Source organism: Notechis scutatus, chromosome 5 (assembly GCF_049901735.1).
Source record: "Notechis scutatus isolate UNSWTSFEM ecotype Mainland chromosome 5, rNotScu1.2, whole genome shotgun sequence".
Lineage (NCBI taxonomy): Eukaryota > Metazoa > Chordata > Lepidosauria > Squamata > Elapidae > Notechis > Notechis scutatus.
In genome coordinates this window covers 91,091,676-91,109,905 of record NC_142013.1, presented here as the reverse complement: position 1 = coordinate 91,109,905, position 18,230 = coordinate 91,091,676, and the positions used below count along the sequence as shown (strand labels likewise).

Below are 18,230 nucleotides of genomic sequence, written 5' to 3'. Positions count from 1 at the left end.
CCTATGTAAAAAAAGTTAAACAAGACCACTTTTGATGGGGTAATGTATAACAACGATATGAACAAACTTCATTTTCCTTTAAAGTATTAGAAAATGTAAAGTATTATAAACAAGGGAATCTCTGAAGAATACCATTCAGGGTATAGTTTGAAATTGTGCCAAAAGCACTGTGCAGTATCAGTGTCTAGGCTCCTGCCTCTCACACAAAGGAAGCGACATCTGTTAAAACAATATATCAAAAGACAACTGCTTCCTTTCATCCATCCAAATAATCAGCATAAGCATTTGTTATTTTAAAAGCAAAAATGAAAAACCTTAATTTTCTTGTTCATTCTTGCAAACCTTTCAGTTTTCAACCAGCTAATAAAACAGAAAAAAATAATGAATGCAGTGTTGACTTAATATGAACTAAATTATTAAATGATACAAGTCCAATATATAATTCTTCGATGAAAGATGTGTAGACCAAAGCAGAAAAGATTAAAGAAAGAAAAAACATTAAACAGGGATGGGGAAACAGCCAATAGTCATAGGTCTTGGCTCTTTTTCAAAGTATCTCCAGGTACCACTTATGCCCGGGAGAAGGAAAAGTAAAGTGCAGACAATTCTGGTAAAAGTAAGTTCAAGCAGCTCTATTGCATGTTTGACCACACATAGTCTTTCTCCCCTGAGAAAAAAGTGCACTTAGCAGGAACCACCTTACACAAGACAAAACAATTTCAAACAAGGCAAGTTGGATAGTGATGTTTCCTCACATTGTTCTGTAAACATAAATGGATGCTGGGCAGTAGGATGAAAAGCAGTGGTATCAGGGCATTTAGCCATTTCTTCCAATGTTAGGGACCCTGGCAAGAAAGATAGCGTCTGACTTCTGAACGTGAAACTGATAACACAAAATCAAATCTTAATTTATAAATTGTTATCTCTGGTTCTAAGATTTACCAACTATTAAGAAACCATAGATGTAAATTTATAAATAGCATCTCGGAGGTGGGGCAGTTAGATGTAAAGATGGATATGATATAAAACATATGAGCTTATTGTCTATAACAGGAAATATCTGGTTGTTTTTTTCTGGATTTACACTGGTATTTCCTGTCAATAGCCACAACTGTGTCAAATTTTGTGATCCAAAGTGAAGGGATATTAAGAAGATCAGTGAAACGGAGGCTGCATTCACACGTACATTCTCTTAAGTATGTAACTCGGGGTTCACATGCATAAGAACTTCAAAAAGGGACTGTTAAACCGAGCCCCACAAGATTCAATTATTTCATCCGATCCATTAATCTTATTTTGCTTACCTAAACTAAGAAAAAGGGTTGAAGAAAAAGCGATGGCCTCCACATGGCAGAAGAGAGTAATTATTAATGGTCCTTGTTAGTATTTTCCTTTCACAGGAGCTCAGGAGAACATGGGTAAATTCCCCAAGAGGTTATTTTTGATCAAGTTTGTGTATCTTGTATGTTGACAGAAGTAGCAAAACATTACAATTATAATGTTATAGCACTGCAACTAGTCAATCCAACTAAGCAGATTAAGCATGTGGTCAGAATAGGGCCAAAATATAATAATTACTGACTCCATGTTGGTACAGTCATTTGAATATTTTTCTCCATGGTGGTACAGCCATCTGACAATTTAAAAAAAAATGAAATATTTTTTATTTCTTTTTCTTTTTTAGCAAACAGGCTTGGTTCACATTAATTACCTAACCAACATCATGAAATATCTGTAGTTAAACAATATGCTTTTTTAATGTTACCTTTGAGTAGATTTCTGTGGCATTAATATGTGTCAACCCAACCCATTTGGTTGCGTTCTGATTCACTAAATTATGCAAATTCAAAAAAACAAATTAAGAATGTTTAAACATATACAAATGTGGAGTGATAAAAAGATGGACATCTTAGCTCATTTTAACAAATTTCTTCTCAGTGACTTTCTGAAAAAAAAGTTACTAAATACCTGGAACAGTGTGTGAGTGTCATGCCCCTGTTGAAGTCTGAATCCAAGGAGGAAGATGAACAGCTGACAGGGAGTGGGAGTGTGGCTCTGTTGGCTGGGGAAGAAACTGGGGAAGGGCAAAGTCTGGCTGGACAGAGCAGGGGGGAGGTAGAACAAAGGAGAGGGAGTTCAGAGGAAGACCCAGGCCCACTCCCTCTTCATCCTAGGGCACGCAGAGAGGAATGGAGAAGAGAGCAATGTGGGTTGCATGGCTTATGGGGGAGGAAAGGGCCCTGATTCCCTTCATTAGCCACACCTGGGAAGAAAGTTTAAAAGAGATGCATGCTAAGTGCAGCATCTTCTGGGAGCAAACATGAGTTTATCTTGTGTTGACTTTGCTTATCTGTGTTCTTGGTATCCTCCCAACCATGTTGAATTACAGCTGTTCCTTCAAGTCTGGAATTCCTTCTACCCTGCCGGACTAATTACCTCATCTTGCCTTGATTGGACTTATAGTTACAGTTTTTGTTGATCACATTTTGGACTTGATTCTCTGCATCCAGGCTGGTCCTGGGAGAGTTTTTCTTCAGCCAGAAGGTAACCAGGACATTGGGGGCAAAGTTGGAGCTAATAAAGAGACTCCTACTGATTATCTGACTGTGTTGCCTTTGTGCCATGCCCAGGGTCATCACAGTGAGACAGTTAATTTTTTCTTCTTCATTCCTAGCCATATTTAGATCCTTGTAACGAGAAGGATTTTTCTGATAACAAGTATTATACTTCTAAGACAAGGCACAACGCTATTATCTATTCACCTTTACAACAAGGCTTAGCACTGCAACGATCACTTCCTCTCTGCTTTGGAAATACTTCCTGTATTTGGTAAAACTATGTATGTAATTACGTGCAAGAACTTCTCAATTCAGATCTGTGGAATTTTTACTGGCATTTAAAACTAGTTCATGTACTATATTATGATGACATGTCTCTCACTTACTAGGATGTGAAAATTCATTAGAATTCAGCATTATGTGGAACTCAAACCACTTTTATTTATTCAAAAAATCAAACTGAAAAATCCTGGCCAGTGAGTGTAGGAGTGATGGTATAGGAGAGTATCTGTTAATGTGCTTGTGACCTTCTTCCTGGCATTTCCCACATTGTTCTCTGCCCTAAACTTGTCATCTATGTCATCTACCTTTTATCACAACATTCTCCGGTCATTAAACAGATCTGACTATACAGGTTTTCCTCACTTTATGCAAATTTACTATTATGTGGTTGATCATTTTACTTTGATTTGTGCCAGCATAGTCAATTTGTGCCAAAGTTCTAGAAGCCCTCTTCCTGCCAAAATCACTTTCTGCCTTCACTCATATTTTTACCATCACGTTACATAATTCTGATTTTGCTTCCTGTCTTATACTTAACTCTATATCTCAGGGCTGTCATTGCGGCCTGCAGGCCGGATGCGTCACGCGCTGGCCATGCCCACTTTAGTGAAGGGGGGAAAAGTCCTGATACATCACATGATGCCCTGTGATGATGTGAGTTTGACACCCCTGCTATATCTATAGGGTCAAAATGGCCCTCAACATCTTGTCCAAAATCTTACTGGGAAAGGAAAAGGATGTAATACCAAGAAAAAAAGTTGGACACCAAAACTGGGGAAAGATTGCTAGTCACAGAACAAGCTTTTAACTTGGAAAAATCTACATGTGGGCAACATAACAATCCATGCTAATAAAATTCATAATGCCATGATGCATTCTACCTCTTACGTCTGCCTTGATAATCAAGTACATTAGAAATCTAGCTCTACGAAAGATGTAGAAAGGCTTTCATGCTACATAGAACATAAGATAAAATGTATTTGGGTAACCTGGTGCTTAAGAATAAGGTTCTAAAAATGTATGACATTTGTCAATTTATCTGGGTTACAAAATTTACACTGCATCCACCACCTGCTTTTTTCCACTTGCTTTATGCAAATTTGCTTTATGTTTTCAGGAAATGTAACCTAGCATAAAGCAAGTAGAACCTGTCTTTTGTTTAAATTCCCCATTCGGTAATGGAATCTTTTATTTTAGCACTCACAAGCCAGTGTTTGAACCATGTCATTGGGCTGATTCTGCAAAAGTCAAGAATTCTCTGGAACATGACCTGCCTGAGCAACATAAAAGAGCTACCACAGAGTTCAGAAATACTGTCCAAACAGGATCTAATTCTGGCCAATCAGTTCATATTCAGTAATTTGAAGAGAACGGTCTTCAAGGTTGTTGCTGTTTGAATCACAATACTCCAAAGGAGAGGAACGTATTCACTGTATGGACAGCAGATATTATATGTCCTAAATAACATCGATAGCAGCACTTGAGACAAACCTGAGCATGTACACATTTCCATGTATGACTATGAAAGTTAGTGTCAAATGCACTGAGAATATGAGGGTTGAGGGTAGTGATAGGTCTACATATCTGTAAAAGCTTGTGTATACACACAAAGCTCCGAATTAAGGAACTTCTGTATACACTCTTACATGTACATGCTTCAGAACAATGTATGTCAACATGTATTTTTCCATGCATGGCACAATTAACTAGAACTTACCATAACTATTGTACCATACCAGTGCGAGAATTTATATCCCTACTCCCTCCCTACTCCCTGAAAACTAATTTCACCTTATCTGTTTTCATTTTCCTGCTCTTTTATCTGAATACATTTTTGACAGCTTTGGCGGCATGAATTTCCTAAAATTTGTTGGGGAAATGGATGTAGTTCCTATCTTGGGAATTTTAAAATTGTGGAGAGCTATGAGCATCTCAAAACAACTTAAAAAATAATCTGATCAGATTTACTCAGGTAAAGCTTTTAGCATTGTCAGAATCCCAAATTTTGCCTCCACTTTGTACAAACCCAAACTCTGAAAACATCTATGGTACATAGATTAAAATATTATTATTAAAAAATCAATGTTAGGGCCATGGTTGGTCTTCACTGAACGGTATTACTCTTTTGTCATGAAAACTTCTTACAATTTCCAAATCCTGATATTTTAGACCATTTGTTCCTTTAAATATGTATGAGATCCTGCCCCAACAGTTCCTCTTCTTTTTTCCCCTCCCCTCAACAGTTGCAGGGCAACAACAACAACATGTCAACTAAAAACCAAACAGAGATTGTAGTTTTTTGCATTTGCTGATAATGTGCAAACTGTGTATCTATTTTAAAGAAAGCTTTATATAACATGTAAGGGGAAGTAAAGAGAGAAAAACATTCTGTACAGTGGTGGAAAATGATTGTCATAAAAGCAACTATAGCCCCAAATTGTTTGTCAAAAAGTTGCATTTTAGTGGGAGTGTTTTCAATTATAATTATAATCGTTCAATTATAGTTATGATCAAGAGAAGACAGGAGGCAGTTGCTGAACTAAAAATAGTAAACTGCAAGTCTATTTTACTCAAATTGAAGGATTATGACTACGGCAGATGAGGGGCTTTCCCACATTCTGGGAAAGACCCCACTCTGGATTTTTTATAAAAATTCATTCTATTTAAGTGAAAGAACTTACTAAAAGGAAGGTGACTTAGAAACTTAGAGAAGATACACATTCTAAATAGAGGCAAGCAACCACAGCTACTGTTATGCTGAATTCTCTGTGCATTAGCAATCTCCACAGATATATTTTCCCATATGTTACGTATGTTTGGAACAAAGCTGCCAAAAGGAAAATAGCAGCCAGTGTATATGTATATGACTTTTCAGAAATCTTCAGTTACAAAAATTGGTATATGAACTTACAAAATACATGCCTTTTAATGTTTTTTTTTGTTTCCTTAGGGACAACTATGACCTGGATGACTGAGAATCTCCACAGACATTTCCTCAAGCAAGTACCTAAATAAGATCATCCAAGCCCTTGATTATATGTAATGTCTATACAACAACAGCTTTCCTAACTTCATGTTTTGTAGATGAGTTGGGTTTCAAATCACATAATCTCATTGACTAAATTGACTGCAGATCAAGGATGATGATGTGGGAAGGTACAGAATTGATGAGATCTGATGTATTTATTTTACTAAACTACCATGCCTCCCATCTTGCCAAAGCCATTCCAAGTGGCTTGTAGTCATTTATATCATCACAGATCTGCTGGAATGTAGCTTCAGCAGCTACATGAATTTTCATTAGGGAGTATTGGACACCCCAGAGACTGTATTTGAAAAGAGAGGTATTGTGATGTTGAACTATATAACAACACTTTGGAATATAACTCACTGGAAACTGAATAATGGTTCTATCAAGCATAGGAGTGGCTAAAAGTCAGTTTAACAAATTGGAAAAGTGGTATTATTCCAGATCAGAAATTTGCGATCTTTTCAGATGCAATCAACCAGAACCCACCTGTAGATAGGCCCAAACAGATACTTTATTATTAATCACCTATAATAAGAATTTTGCCAGACAGCCTGCAGATATACACCTAAGGGTTTGATCTCAGACATTTATTCCACTGAACTGACTCTAAACTGGAATGTCTCTTTAGTTCCCCTGGCAGAATCCCCTCCCCTTTAGCTGGTTCCACCACAAATCCACAATTCCACATTTTGGGAAAAGGCAGTATTTTCTATTAATCAAAAGTTACAGCGATATATGTTAGTATGGTAAAGATACTATGATATTTTATTGTTAATATTTTGGTTATATTAATGTATTTAATCCCAGATGTGGTTGTTAAATGACTGCATGGATCATTAAATGGACAGAATGAAAGAGCTGCCTGCTATAAGAAGGCAGGCTTAAGAAGAGAAGCTCAAATCCCCAAAGCCAAAGTTTTGTTTCTTCAGTCCATTGCAGGCCTTCTCCTCTCCTCCATGTGTGAATGGAACTGCTACACTGAGATGGAAAAGGGAAGCTCAGATTTTGAGATCTGAATTTCCTTCCTCCCCCATTTGCCACAGAAGGCAGACCCTAACTCTAACCCTCTCCTCAAGGCACTAGCCTTTCTACCATCCAGAAACTTGCATTTGCTAATTTTTTTTTCTGGGTACAAAGCTAGCCAACCAGAGGTGATATTCAGCAGGTTCTGACCAGTTCTGGAGAACCAGTAGCGGAAATTTTGAGTAGTTTGGAGAACCGGCAAATACCGCCTCTGACTGGCCCCGCCCCCGTCTATTCTGTGCCTCCCAAGTCCCAGCTGATTGGCTGGGTCTTCTTTTGTTGCCCTGCACAGGAGAATGGGGATTTTGCAGTAACCTTCCCCTGTCATGCCCACCAAGCCACGCCCACAGAACCGGTAGTAAAAAAAATTGAATCCTACCACTGTAGCCAATGCAGTGTTTCTGAGGCCAAGAAAGGCTGATCTTCAGGATGTAAGCTGCTTTTCTCCAGCCCAGTGCAGAAGTTCCCTTCTACACATAGAGGAATCTGGAGAAACTCCAGGACTTGGCAGAAAAAAGAAAGCTTGGATGGAGAACAGCCAAGCATCTTTTCTCCAGCCCAGGGCTGAAATTCCCTTCTATGCATGGAATCTGAATTTAATTTTTTCCAGCCCACTTCAGAAGTCCCTCACCCCCATGTACATAGGGGAGGCAAAATTGTTTGGCAGGTGGCAACAGCTTGCAAACTTTCCTGCCAGCTTTCCCATGAATTTTCTGAGGAAATCAGCAGATAAGATTTTAAATGCCAATCAAATGCTTGCAAAATACTTGGCAATCAGTTTTAAGTGCAAACATGTTGCCCAATTCCTGAAATGCAATCAAATGACCCTGTCGGGTATGGCACTCCTAACTTAAAGGGTCATAAGTAACTTTTTCTAAGTCTGTTGTAATTTCAACATATACAACCAGCACAGCACACTAGCCCCCACCACCAGTATTTATAGAGAGACGGCAGCTCCAATCACACACTGCTTGCACTGGCACGAAGCCGAAAGCACCAGCCTGAGGATGGCGAGTGGGACCTCATTGAAATGTCGCCAAGATATTCTTAATCTTACACGGGAAAAGACCCGAACACACCTAGACCTACATATGTATGTATGTATGTATGTATGTATGTATGTATGTATGTATGTATGTATTCTTAAGTTTTCACGGGTATTTATATGTATGGTATTCAGCTTTGTTCGGGTATTTTCCCACATCATTATAGTTGTGCTTTTAAAGTTGTAGTGACGTTTCGGCAGAATCTCATCTGCCATCATCAGGCTTGTGTATTGGGTTCGTCTGTGTGTCAGGCTTTCACAGCCGTTTCTGTTTTAAATTTGGTGCTAGCCTCATGCTGTGTTAGAATGTTTTTTTCTTCATCCTGATTGATTGGGAGTCTTGGTCTTGGAGTTTGCTGTGTTCTGCTTGATTGGTGTTTCTAATATCTTCTGTCTGTTTTGTAGCAGTTTTTTGTCTTGATTGGCTGGCAACATTGTGTTTCATGTATTGGGGGCTTTTAGTGCAGCTTGGCTTCGGGTGAATGGCTGGCTATCATTTATTAGGAAGCTAGGTTTCATCTGGGTGGGTGGTTGGGGTGTGTTTGGGCTGGAGGTATCGGGGAGGGGGTCTGTTTGTGCCCAGGTGTTTGCTTGGCTTGTGGTGTGGATATTTTTTTGTTTGTGAGTGCATCTCTTCTATTCATGCTTTCATATATATATATATATATATATATATGGAAAAGACCAGAAAGCATAAACAGAAGAGATGATTCCACCAGACTGTCAATCATTTGGAAGCCTGCACTCACAAACACAAAAATCTCCACACCACAAGCCAGGCAAACACCTGGGCACAAACAGATCCCCCCTGATGCCTCCGGCTCAAACACACCCCAACCAGGCACCCAGATGAAACCTAGCTTCCTAACAAATGATAGCCGTCCATTTACCCGGAGCCAAGCTGCACTAAAGGCCTCCAATAAAGTAACACAATGTTGCCAGCCAATCAAGATACAAAAGGAGCCAAAAAACAGACAGAAGATATTAGAAACACCAATCAAGCAGAACACAGCAAACTCCAAGACCATTAAACACAGACCAAGACTCTCAACCAATCAGGATGAAGAAAAAACCATTCTGGCACAGCAATAGGCTGCCCCAAATTCAAATCTGAAACCACTGTAAAAGCCTGACTCACAGATGAACACTATACAGAAGCCTGATGAAACGTCGCTACAACTTTAAAAGCACAACTACTATGACGTGGGAAAATACACGAACAAAGCTGAATGCCTACATACATACATATATATATATATATATATATATATATATATATATATATATATATATCATTCAGCTTTGATCGTATTTTTCCACGTCATTGTAGTTGTACTTTTAAAGTTGTAGCAACGTTTGGCAGAATCTCATCTGCCATCATCAGGCTTCTATATGATGATGGCAGATGAGATTCTGCCGAAACGTTGCTACAACTTTAAAAGCACAACTACAATGACGTGGGAAAATACCCGATCAAAGCTGAATGCCATACATGTAAGTACCCGCGAACACTTAAGAATATATATATATATATATCTCAAAGCTGAGAACACTGACCAAGTAATGCCTATTATAAACATTATATAAACAGATTCACAAATCAAAACTTTCCTCTTCCTTAACATTGTTTTATATTGCCCAAAATAAAACTGTGGGTGTATGTGTTTAAACAGGCACTTTCCTTTGTAGACAGATATTTTAATCAAGAGGTACACATGGCTTCTGTTAGTTCTTCCTTATAAAATAAATTTCTTAAATTTCACTAAATTTCTTTAATTCATCAATAAAATTATTTAATTCCATTACCTCTGTTATGAAACTTTTAATTGTTTATAGTTTTTAGTCTGCATTTTAAGTATTCTGCCCTTTAGTTTGTATATTTGGATGGGAAAGTTGCCTTAGAACTTTACTGAAGAATAAGATAGACACGCTAGAAAAAGAGCAAAATGATCTTATGATAAAGTTTCCAGTAACCAGGAAAATGATCCACTCATATGATCTGTGAAAACAACAATGGGGCTAGGAAAAACATTTGTTACAATTGCAGCAATGAAACATGGCAAAGTTTAGAGTCATTCAAGGGGACTTTCCAACCATGTTCAGCAAAATATTTAGAACATTTATTATTTATGTACTTTATTAAAAGCATACGTTAACCAATTTCCAACAACTCTGGGCAGTTTAAGATTTAAAAAAATATTAGAAGCAAGAAAAAAAACCCAAAGACAAAAAAAGAGTGAAGATGGGAAGTGAGACAAAGTGTGACAAAGAAAGGAAAGAACAAAAGAAATAACCCAATGTAGTCCAAAGGAAACTTCACTCACGCTTACTTAGGGCCTGGGCAAAGAGCAAAGTCTTCAATGCCCCTCAAAACATGAGTAGGTTGGGAGATGTCCAGATTTCAGGGGAACCTCATTCCTGAGCGTAGGTGCTGCTACAGAGAAGGTATACTTTTGAGGTCCAACAGATGTCATTGTTTAATCAAAGATGGAGCATACCAACCCTACCAAACTAATTGGCTAGGCCAGCAATCCTCAACCTGCTTGGCAGCCCAGCTGGGAGGGGGGAGAGGGGAACTGAGTGGCGGGCCTGTGCACACACATGCAGCTCAACTTGTGTGAGAGATAGGTTGGTGCACACTTACGTGATTGCCCGCCAGCCGCTGCTCGCACAAGTTGAGCTACATGTGCACCAGTGGTGGGATTCAAATTTTTTTTACTACCAATTCTATGGGCATGGCTTGGTGGGTGTGGCAGGGGAAGGATACTGTAAAATATCCAGTCAGAGATGGAATTTGCTGGTTCTCCAAACTATTCAAAATTTCCACTACTGGTTCTCCAGAACTGGTCAGAACCTGAATACCACCTCTGATGTGCGCTCCGACCAGTCACTCAAGCGGCCCAATTCTGAATATGCCACGGCCCAGTAGTGGGCTATGGCCCAGGGCTTGGGGACCCCTGGGCTAGGCAGATAGTATGGGAGACAGGCATTTTCGGGTAACCAGGCTCTATACCATGAAGGGCTTTGTAGATTATGAACAGTACCTTGACTTCTACTCCAAAACAAAAAGGCAACCAATGCAGCTCACAAAGGAAATGCTTTATGAAGGTATGCCTATCATGCCCGCAGAACTTTGTCCTGAACCATTTGAAGCTTTCAAGTGTGGTTCAAGGGCAGCCCATGTAGACTGCATTGCAGAAGTCAAACCTTCAGGTGATCAGGGCATGAGTGATTGTAGGAAGGATTGTTAGTAGACTGTTCCAGATTCAAAGAAACTGCCTGTTCATGCATATTCCTAAAGCAAACTGAATTTGGCAAAATATGTTAATATGAAAGAAGAAGAAAATACCGAGAAGTAAGAATGGAAGAAAAACACATCCCATAGATGCTTTATTATACCTGAATGAAAAGCATGAAAAGCACCAAAGCAATAATTAAAAGAATTATACTTACCAGCCCACTTAAGGCTACGATCCAGATGTAAGACCCAGAGGTTAAAAGCTATAAAACAAAAATGTGTAATTTAAAATGGAATTTAGATTGCACAGTCCTTACACTAATATTATTTCAACATTAATTCAAATGCAGTAAAGGAGAGAATATCATAAATTACATTTTGTTTTTATGCAACAAAAGGGGCTCAAGTATTTCTTTAAATGTTGTCATGCGTTTAGAACAAAATTTGGTTCTGAAAGCAAAGCAATTGAAAATCTGAATGAAGGCTGAATGAAATTTGAATAAGGCTGAATGAAAAAGTGGAACAAAAAGAACTGAACATTTGCTGGGATTTGCTAAGTTTTTTTTATTGTAAAATTCAGTTTGATTTAATAAAATTATTTTCTCCAGAATCTGTTATAAAAGCCAACTTTTACAGTAAACATGTAAAAAAGTGCCTTTGTTTTTCATTAGCCATCTATATGTTCAAGAAAAAAACACAACTTCTAAAAACTAATCAGGCAACAAAAATACTGAGAACTATACCCTTGATCACAAACTTATTTTAACTTACTTTATATTATGATGCTTACACCGAATAGAGCAATACTAAATGGAGATGTCTGTCTATCTATCCCACATGCAATGAAACAACTATTTATTCCTCCCTGTCATTGCTGCAAAAAGAACCGAAAATGAGCGTGTAACAACTTAAAAATGGTCAATTGCATTTTTCAGGCTATCAGAAAGAACATTAGGAATGGTTGTTTATCAATTTGCACTCTACTCTCAAAATCCAAGTTATATTGTGTGCATCTTCCATTAAAAAAAACCTTGAAATGCACAACATAGGGTTAATAATATTTTATACTTTTGAACATTGTTTTATCAAAAAAAAATCAGCAATCTGAAAATTTATCATATGTCAGATATATAATTATTCTGCAAGAGAGATAACAATTTAGCACGATCTCAATTGCTTTCAGAATGAAGGAGTGATTATTTAATGGCACTTATCCGTTTGTTATGATAAGACTGGAGAACACAGCAAAGAAAGTGAAGATATGATAATACTAGAAAAATGTCAAGAGTTGCTTAATCAAAGTAACAAAACATATTCTTTATTTGGTCTGAATATTTAGGGAAGGGTAAAAGTATCGTTCAGACTAAATCCATATTAATAGCCTGAGCTGAAAGCTTGTTTGCCAATGAAAAGCCATAATTTATTATTGAAGTAGCTATCTGTCAAACAGATTACTTATAGAATTATTTAAAAATGGAAGAAACAGAAGATTAAGATCCTAGTATTTACCAAACCAGGATTGTCCCCAACATAAAATATTCCCTTAGGTATGTTTAAAAAAATAAATTTGTAGGATAACACATTTATCAATAATGGAATAAATAATAAACAAATGAATTCACTAATCTAGGATGGAAGTTTGAATTCTACGGGAAATTTTGAACTGAAGTCCAATAAAAAGTCCAAAAAAAGTCTATCACAAAATAAAATACTAAAATCACACTGAAAGTTGGTTTCCCCATTGCTAGCAATTAAAAGTGGTGTAAAGCTATGAGATGTATTAAGGTTTACTTTTCACTCACAGACAATATATATATGTATTGAATATCATCACTAAGTTCCTATTGCTACCTCTATCAATTTATTGCACATCTGCAGATTTACGCTACAGTGTTTAGTGCATTTTTAAAAATTAGTTTTGGAATTTTTAGGAGTTCCAATTTTTTGGAATTTTTAGGACCAGACATTTCTAGAAAATAGTGGGTGCAAATGGAAAATGCTAAACTAAGGGAAAAACAAATGAACATATATACAAACCTGCAAACCCAATATATAAACCAATGTCTTGTTTGTGATGGAAAATTGTCCCAGAATTTGTGTCACTTGCACTCTTGGAATGGAGGTATAAAATGGAACAAAAAGAGCAAATACAGGCCCCAAGCTGTTGAGACAAAATATATGCAAAAATGGAATATCAACATAATTCTTACAGAAAGTATTAACTCTCTCTTCCTCAACTATTTTGAATAATCAAATGCAGCTTAGTACTTTTTAAAGTATTAAATACTGTATCCAGGTTTACTAACTGACATATTTTAAATATCACAAAATGGTCTTTTTGTTTAAATTTGTTTTTAAAAAGTGCACTCAATGGTATAGAGCCCACAGAATAAGAGGGCCTTTTGCCTGCTTCTTACTTAAACCATCCAATAAGCCATAATTAAATGCTTTCCTCAATGAGTAAAGTCCAGGAAATGAATTCTTTCTTCCTTCACTTGATACTCAATCACTAGGTAGGAATAACATCTGTGTCTTATCTTTTGCGTGATCTATTCTTCTCGATCATTCTTGACAAATATTAGGAGTGATGTATACATACAAATAGTCTAGAAAGTATTCAATTTTATAAAGGCAGGAGAGGAAATATACATATTGTATACAAGCGATAGTTTTAAGAGAAGAGAACATACAATAGGTAGTTTAGGCTTTAACTGTGGAGTCCTTGGGGTGCACTGAAGATGTTACTACAGTAGTTGGGTAACAACAACCAAAATCAGAGACTACCAAATGATAATTTATATCGAGCTGCTTCTTTGACACACAAGTCAATATTGCAAGAAATCAATGAAAATCAGTGCAAATGGTATTTTAATTATTCAATCTTTCAAATCCAAGTTGAAGGCAACTGCATCTCAAAAATCTCAGCATCCATCTGAACTCAAACATAACCACAGATGCTTCTTTAAATAAGTAATCCCCCCGCTATTTTCAAGGACAATATATTTATTCCTACAAATACTCTGATTGTATTGACAGAATACTAAACATATCCCCTCAGACAGATGCAAAAAGATACAATTCAGACTTGGTCATGCACAATTTAACAAACTAAAATTAATTACATTAAATTAAACTTTTGCCATGCTTTTTTTAAAGTACATGTTTACAGTTAACAAGAAGTGTCATCAAAATATTTATGAATTACTGTGAAGAACAGTAAATTTATTACAGACACTTCTGTAATAGTCACAGACAGAGACACAATATTATGTAACATTATGACATATATTGACTGATATATTGACTTGAATCTGCACAACATATTTGTTTAAAATATGCTTGGCTTATTAGTTTATTTCTCAATGTATTCTGTCTATTTATTTAAAATACTTATATGGCCCTCTATCTTCTGTACAATAACCCTGGGTGACTCACAGCAAAAATAATAAATCATAAAGAAATCAGTAATGCTAACATCAAATTTCATGGTATCCCAGCCCTACCATATCCCTGTACGTTTGTTGGTTCCAATATTCCTCTAGCCTGATGCTGTCATATTTAGACAATTTGGGTCAAGTTTTGGTTCAGTAGGTTGCATAGACCCAAGCAATATGGTTAGCATGTTATGGAAGTACTATTAAGCTATATATTAAGGCTTAGTTTGATATGTGAACTAACAATGATTTGCTGCTACATTAGAAAGCCTTTAAACCCTATCTTTTCCTCTTCTCTCTACAGCGTTGAATTAGACAATAATTTTAATTTATTCTTGTGTCCGCTTAATAGATACTTCATAAGTTTTAAACGTCAAGTATGCTGATTAGGATTTAAAAAAGCAGTTTCCCCCAACACTTCCTCTTAATGAGGGGAAAGTTCCACTGATTGATCGTTGATTCTGATAGCTTTTATTTAACACCACAGCATCTCATTCTACTTTAACATCAAAATAACTCTTTTCTCCCTCTTGCTTCACACACACACACACACACACACACACGTGTGCGTGCACACAATACAACACACACACACACACACACAGGCAAAGCAAATATAAAAACAGTTTTCTTAGACCTTTCTCATTAATATATTCCCCAACATCACAAAAGGCTGCTGGTCTCTTGTTGATTCCCAGATATCTTCATTATAAAAAGCTGGAGAGCTGCTACCAAAAATGAGGAAAAGAAACCCTGGGAAGCCAGTTCTTCTTCTTGGTTACACTTCTTGTCACATATCCGCAAACGTACATTTCCTGATCTTTTGTAGCTGACCATTTTCTTCCTGAGAAATCACTCTACCACAGGCCAACAAAACTCATACATGGGAAAAGGCCAGATTGGTATCTTAAGAATAATTGTGGGTCACAAGAAGAATAGCTGGAGTGCTGATCAATTGTTTAGCTGCAGTATCCATGAGACCTGAAGGTATCTGGCAGAGTATCTTTTGTGGTGGAAGAAACTGCAAAGAACTAGCAGATCCTTCCTACCAGTGCAATGTTTGATGGCAGTAGATTGGTTTGTTTTTTTTAATGGTGTAATAGTAGGTGGGATGACCTTGGAAGACAAGAGAAGATCCATAGATTAGACAGTAGTCAGATAAGTGGTATCTGAGTCCGCAGATAGAACAAGGGCGTGGCAAACATCTCAAAGGAGGCCTCCCCAGTTTCTTGGGGGAGAGGTATAGTTTCAGACTTGCAAGATTCTGTTGATGTCATCTGCAATAACATTAGGGCTAGCACTTCCAGAAGTGGACTGCCTCACAAGGTTGACAACCTCTGAGCTGCCATATGCATCCTGTGGGCCATTTGTTGTGTAGGTCTGCTCTATAGGAATACTTCTATTGTCAAACTGGTCTTGTGGGAAATCTGTGATCAGAACTATGTCTGCATATTTATTCATCTGACACTGGTATAATCGCTAGGAAAATATAAACTTATTTAGAGCTTAGAGAAGTTAATAGAGGTGTCTACATGACATACCGTATTTGCCGGCGTATAAGACGACTTTTTTGCCCTGAAAAACATGCCTCCAATTGGGGGGGTCGTCTTATATGCCGGGTCGTCTTATACGCCGGCAAATAGTAATTGGGAAGCACTGCGGCTGCCCGCGGCTGAGGCACTTTTGCGCACCGTGGAAGCAGATCCCGTGAAGCCGAAAGGAGCAGCCAGCCTTCTCCCAGCTCCCAAGGAAACGAGGCTCGCACCGCCCGAGCTCCGCTGAGGTATCCGGCTGGGGCTGTCAGGAGTTGTTACCGCTGGCGCGGCTCCGCGCGGCTCCAGTCCCGCGCTGCCTCGGGAAGGGAAAGGAAAAACCAGTAGCCGCTGCTGCCATTGCAAAGCGCCGCCGCGGCTCTTCCTTTTTGCCTTTCCCTTCCCGAGGCAACGCTGGACTGGAGCCGCGCGAGCCGCGCCAGCGGTAACAACTCCTGACAGCCCCAGCCGGATACCTCAGCGGAGCCCGGGCGGTGCGAGCCTCGCTTCCTTGGGAGCTGGGAGAAGGCTGGCTGCTCCTTTCGGCTTCACGGGATTCGCTTTCCACGGTGCACAAAAGTGCCTCAAAAAAAAAAAAAGTGCAAAAGTGGAAGGCGTGCGGAAGAGGGGGCGAGTATATAACAAACTATATTTTGAGTGGAAATGTTGGGGGGTCGTCTTATACGCCGGGTCGTCTTATACGTCGGCATATACGGTACTTAACCAAGGGAGCTAGAACCATATAGTACAATAAAAGTTGCCTTGGGTTACAAATTTGTTCACTTCCCACCATTCTTGGTTTTCATAGAGCCATGATGGCGAACCTATGGCACGCGTATCAGAAGTGGCATGCAGAGCCATTTCTGCCAGCACGCAAGCCATCAGCCAGAACAGATCCATTACTCATGCACACACGCCTCCCACCAGCCAGCTGATTGTCGGGTATCTACAAGGGGCGTGCAGAAGACGCGCATGCATGCACAGGGGGCAGGTCGCGCACGCATGCACAGAGGTGCACAAGGGGGTTGCACATGCATGCACAGGGGGTGGGGGGATTGTGCTCGCATTGCATTATGGGTGCAGGCACGCATGAATGTGCGCACACACACACACTTCTGGCACGCAATGATGAAAAGATTAGCCCTCACTGTCATAGACCATTTAGAAAAAAACGACACAGTGGCCTGATAGGACGACTGCCAAAAGAGATGCAGTGGCTTACCATTTCCCTAAACTTCTGCTCTTATTTCCCAATCCATGGGGCAGTGGGAGAATGAAAAGTAATATGGAAAAGAAACAGTGTTGCTACAGGAACACTTTTTTTTTTTTTCCAAATTCAAACCTTTATTGTCAGTGCAAAACATGTGTACAATGAGATTGGTTGAGCCTCCCTTTTTGTGGGTCAATCTAGGATTTTATCTATCAACATTAAAATGATTTAACTTTGTTATCAATATTTGCATAACACAACTGATTGACAAAGGTTTCTTCCCAGCAACCCTAAACCTCTTATGGGTTAAAAGTAATCCCTCAAACTTGTTAATAAATGTAGCAGTTCATAAATCACACTACCTCTTTCTTTGACTCAGTTAAACATGCCCGGAAAACAAGACTATTCATACATTTTTCCAGATTAATCAGATTTCTTTTCTTTTAATGCCTGGTGGCTAGCAAGCAACAAAACTCTAGCTTACAACTAGCCTGTCCTTTTCATCTGAAAAATGTTTTGGGTTTTTGTCAGAGTCAGGGATATTCAGGAAATTGGAACATCAAAAAGTTCACTTTCCTAAGTTTTAAAAATATTAATTAATATCAAGTTGTTGAGGGCTCTGGCAGACACTGTGTTGTCAAGAGTACCACACTGCTGACAAAAATATGTAGACAAAAATTTGCTCAATATGTCTAATTATATGTAATTATATACATAATTATATGTATGTAATTATGGATCACAGTCTGGTGGCAATGAGTTTCTCAAAAGTTGTACCTCCCCCATTGCAGGGAGGCAGGACCTATTAGGCTGGTCCGCCCCCGTTGACTAATGGACCTGGATGGATTCCAGAAGGAGCTGGGGGTTATAACTGCAA

At 38.4% G+C, this 18,230-nt stretch overlaps 1 protein-coding gene across 3 annotated transcripts in view; it reads right to left on the bottom strand.

Moving 5' to 3' along the window:
• The window catches only part of UBAC2 (UBA domain containing 2), a 95,399-nt gene that overhangs the window by 27,007 nt on the left and 50,162 nt on the right, over positions 1-18,230 (bottom strand). For all 3 annotated transcript variants that reach the window (XM_087967309.1, XM_087967310.1, XM_087967311.1), the window contains exons 5-6: positions 13,215-13,338; positions 11,393-11,440 (exon numbers count right to left, since the gene is read on the bottom strand). In XM_087967309.1, coding sequence (XP_087823435.1) covers positions 11,393-11,440; positions 13,215-13,338 — 172 coding nt within the window. The remainder of the gene's footprint in view (positions 1-11,392; positions 11,441-13,214; positions 13,339-18,230) is intronic.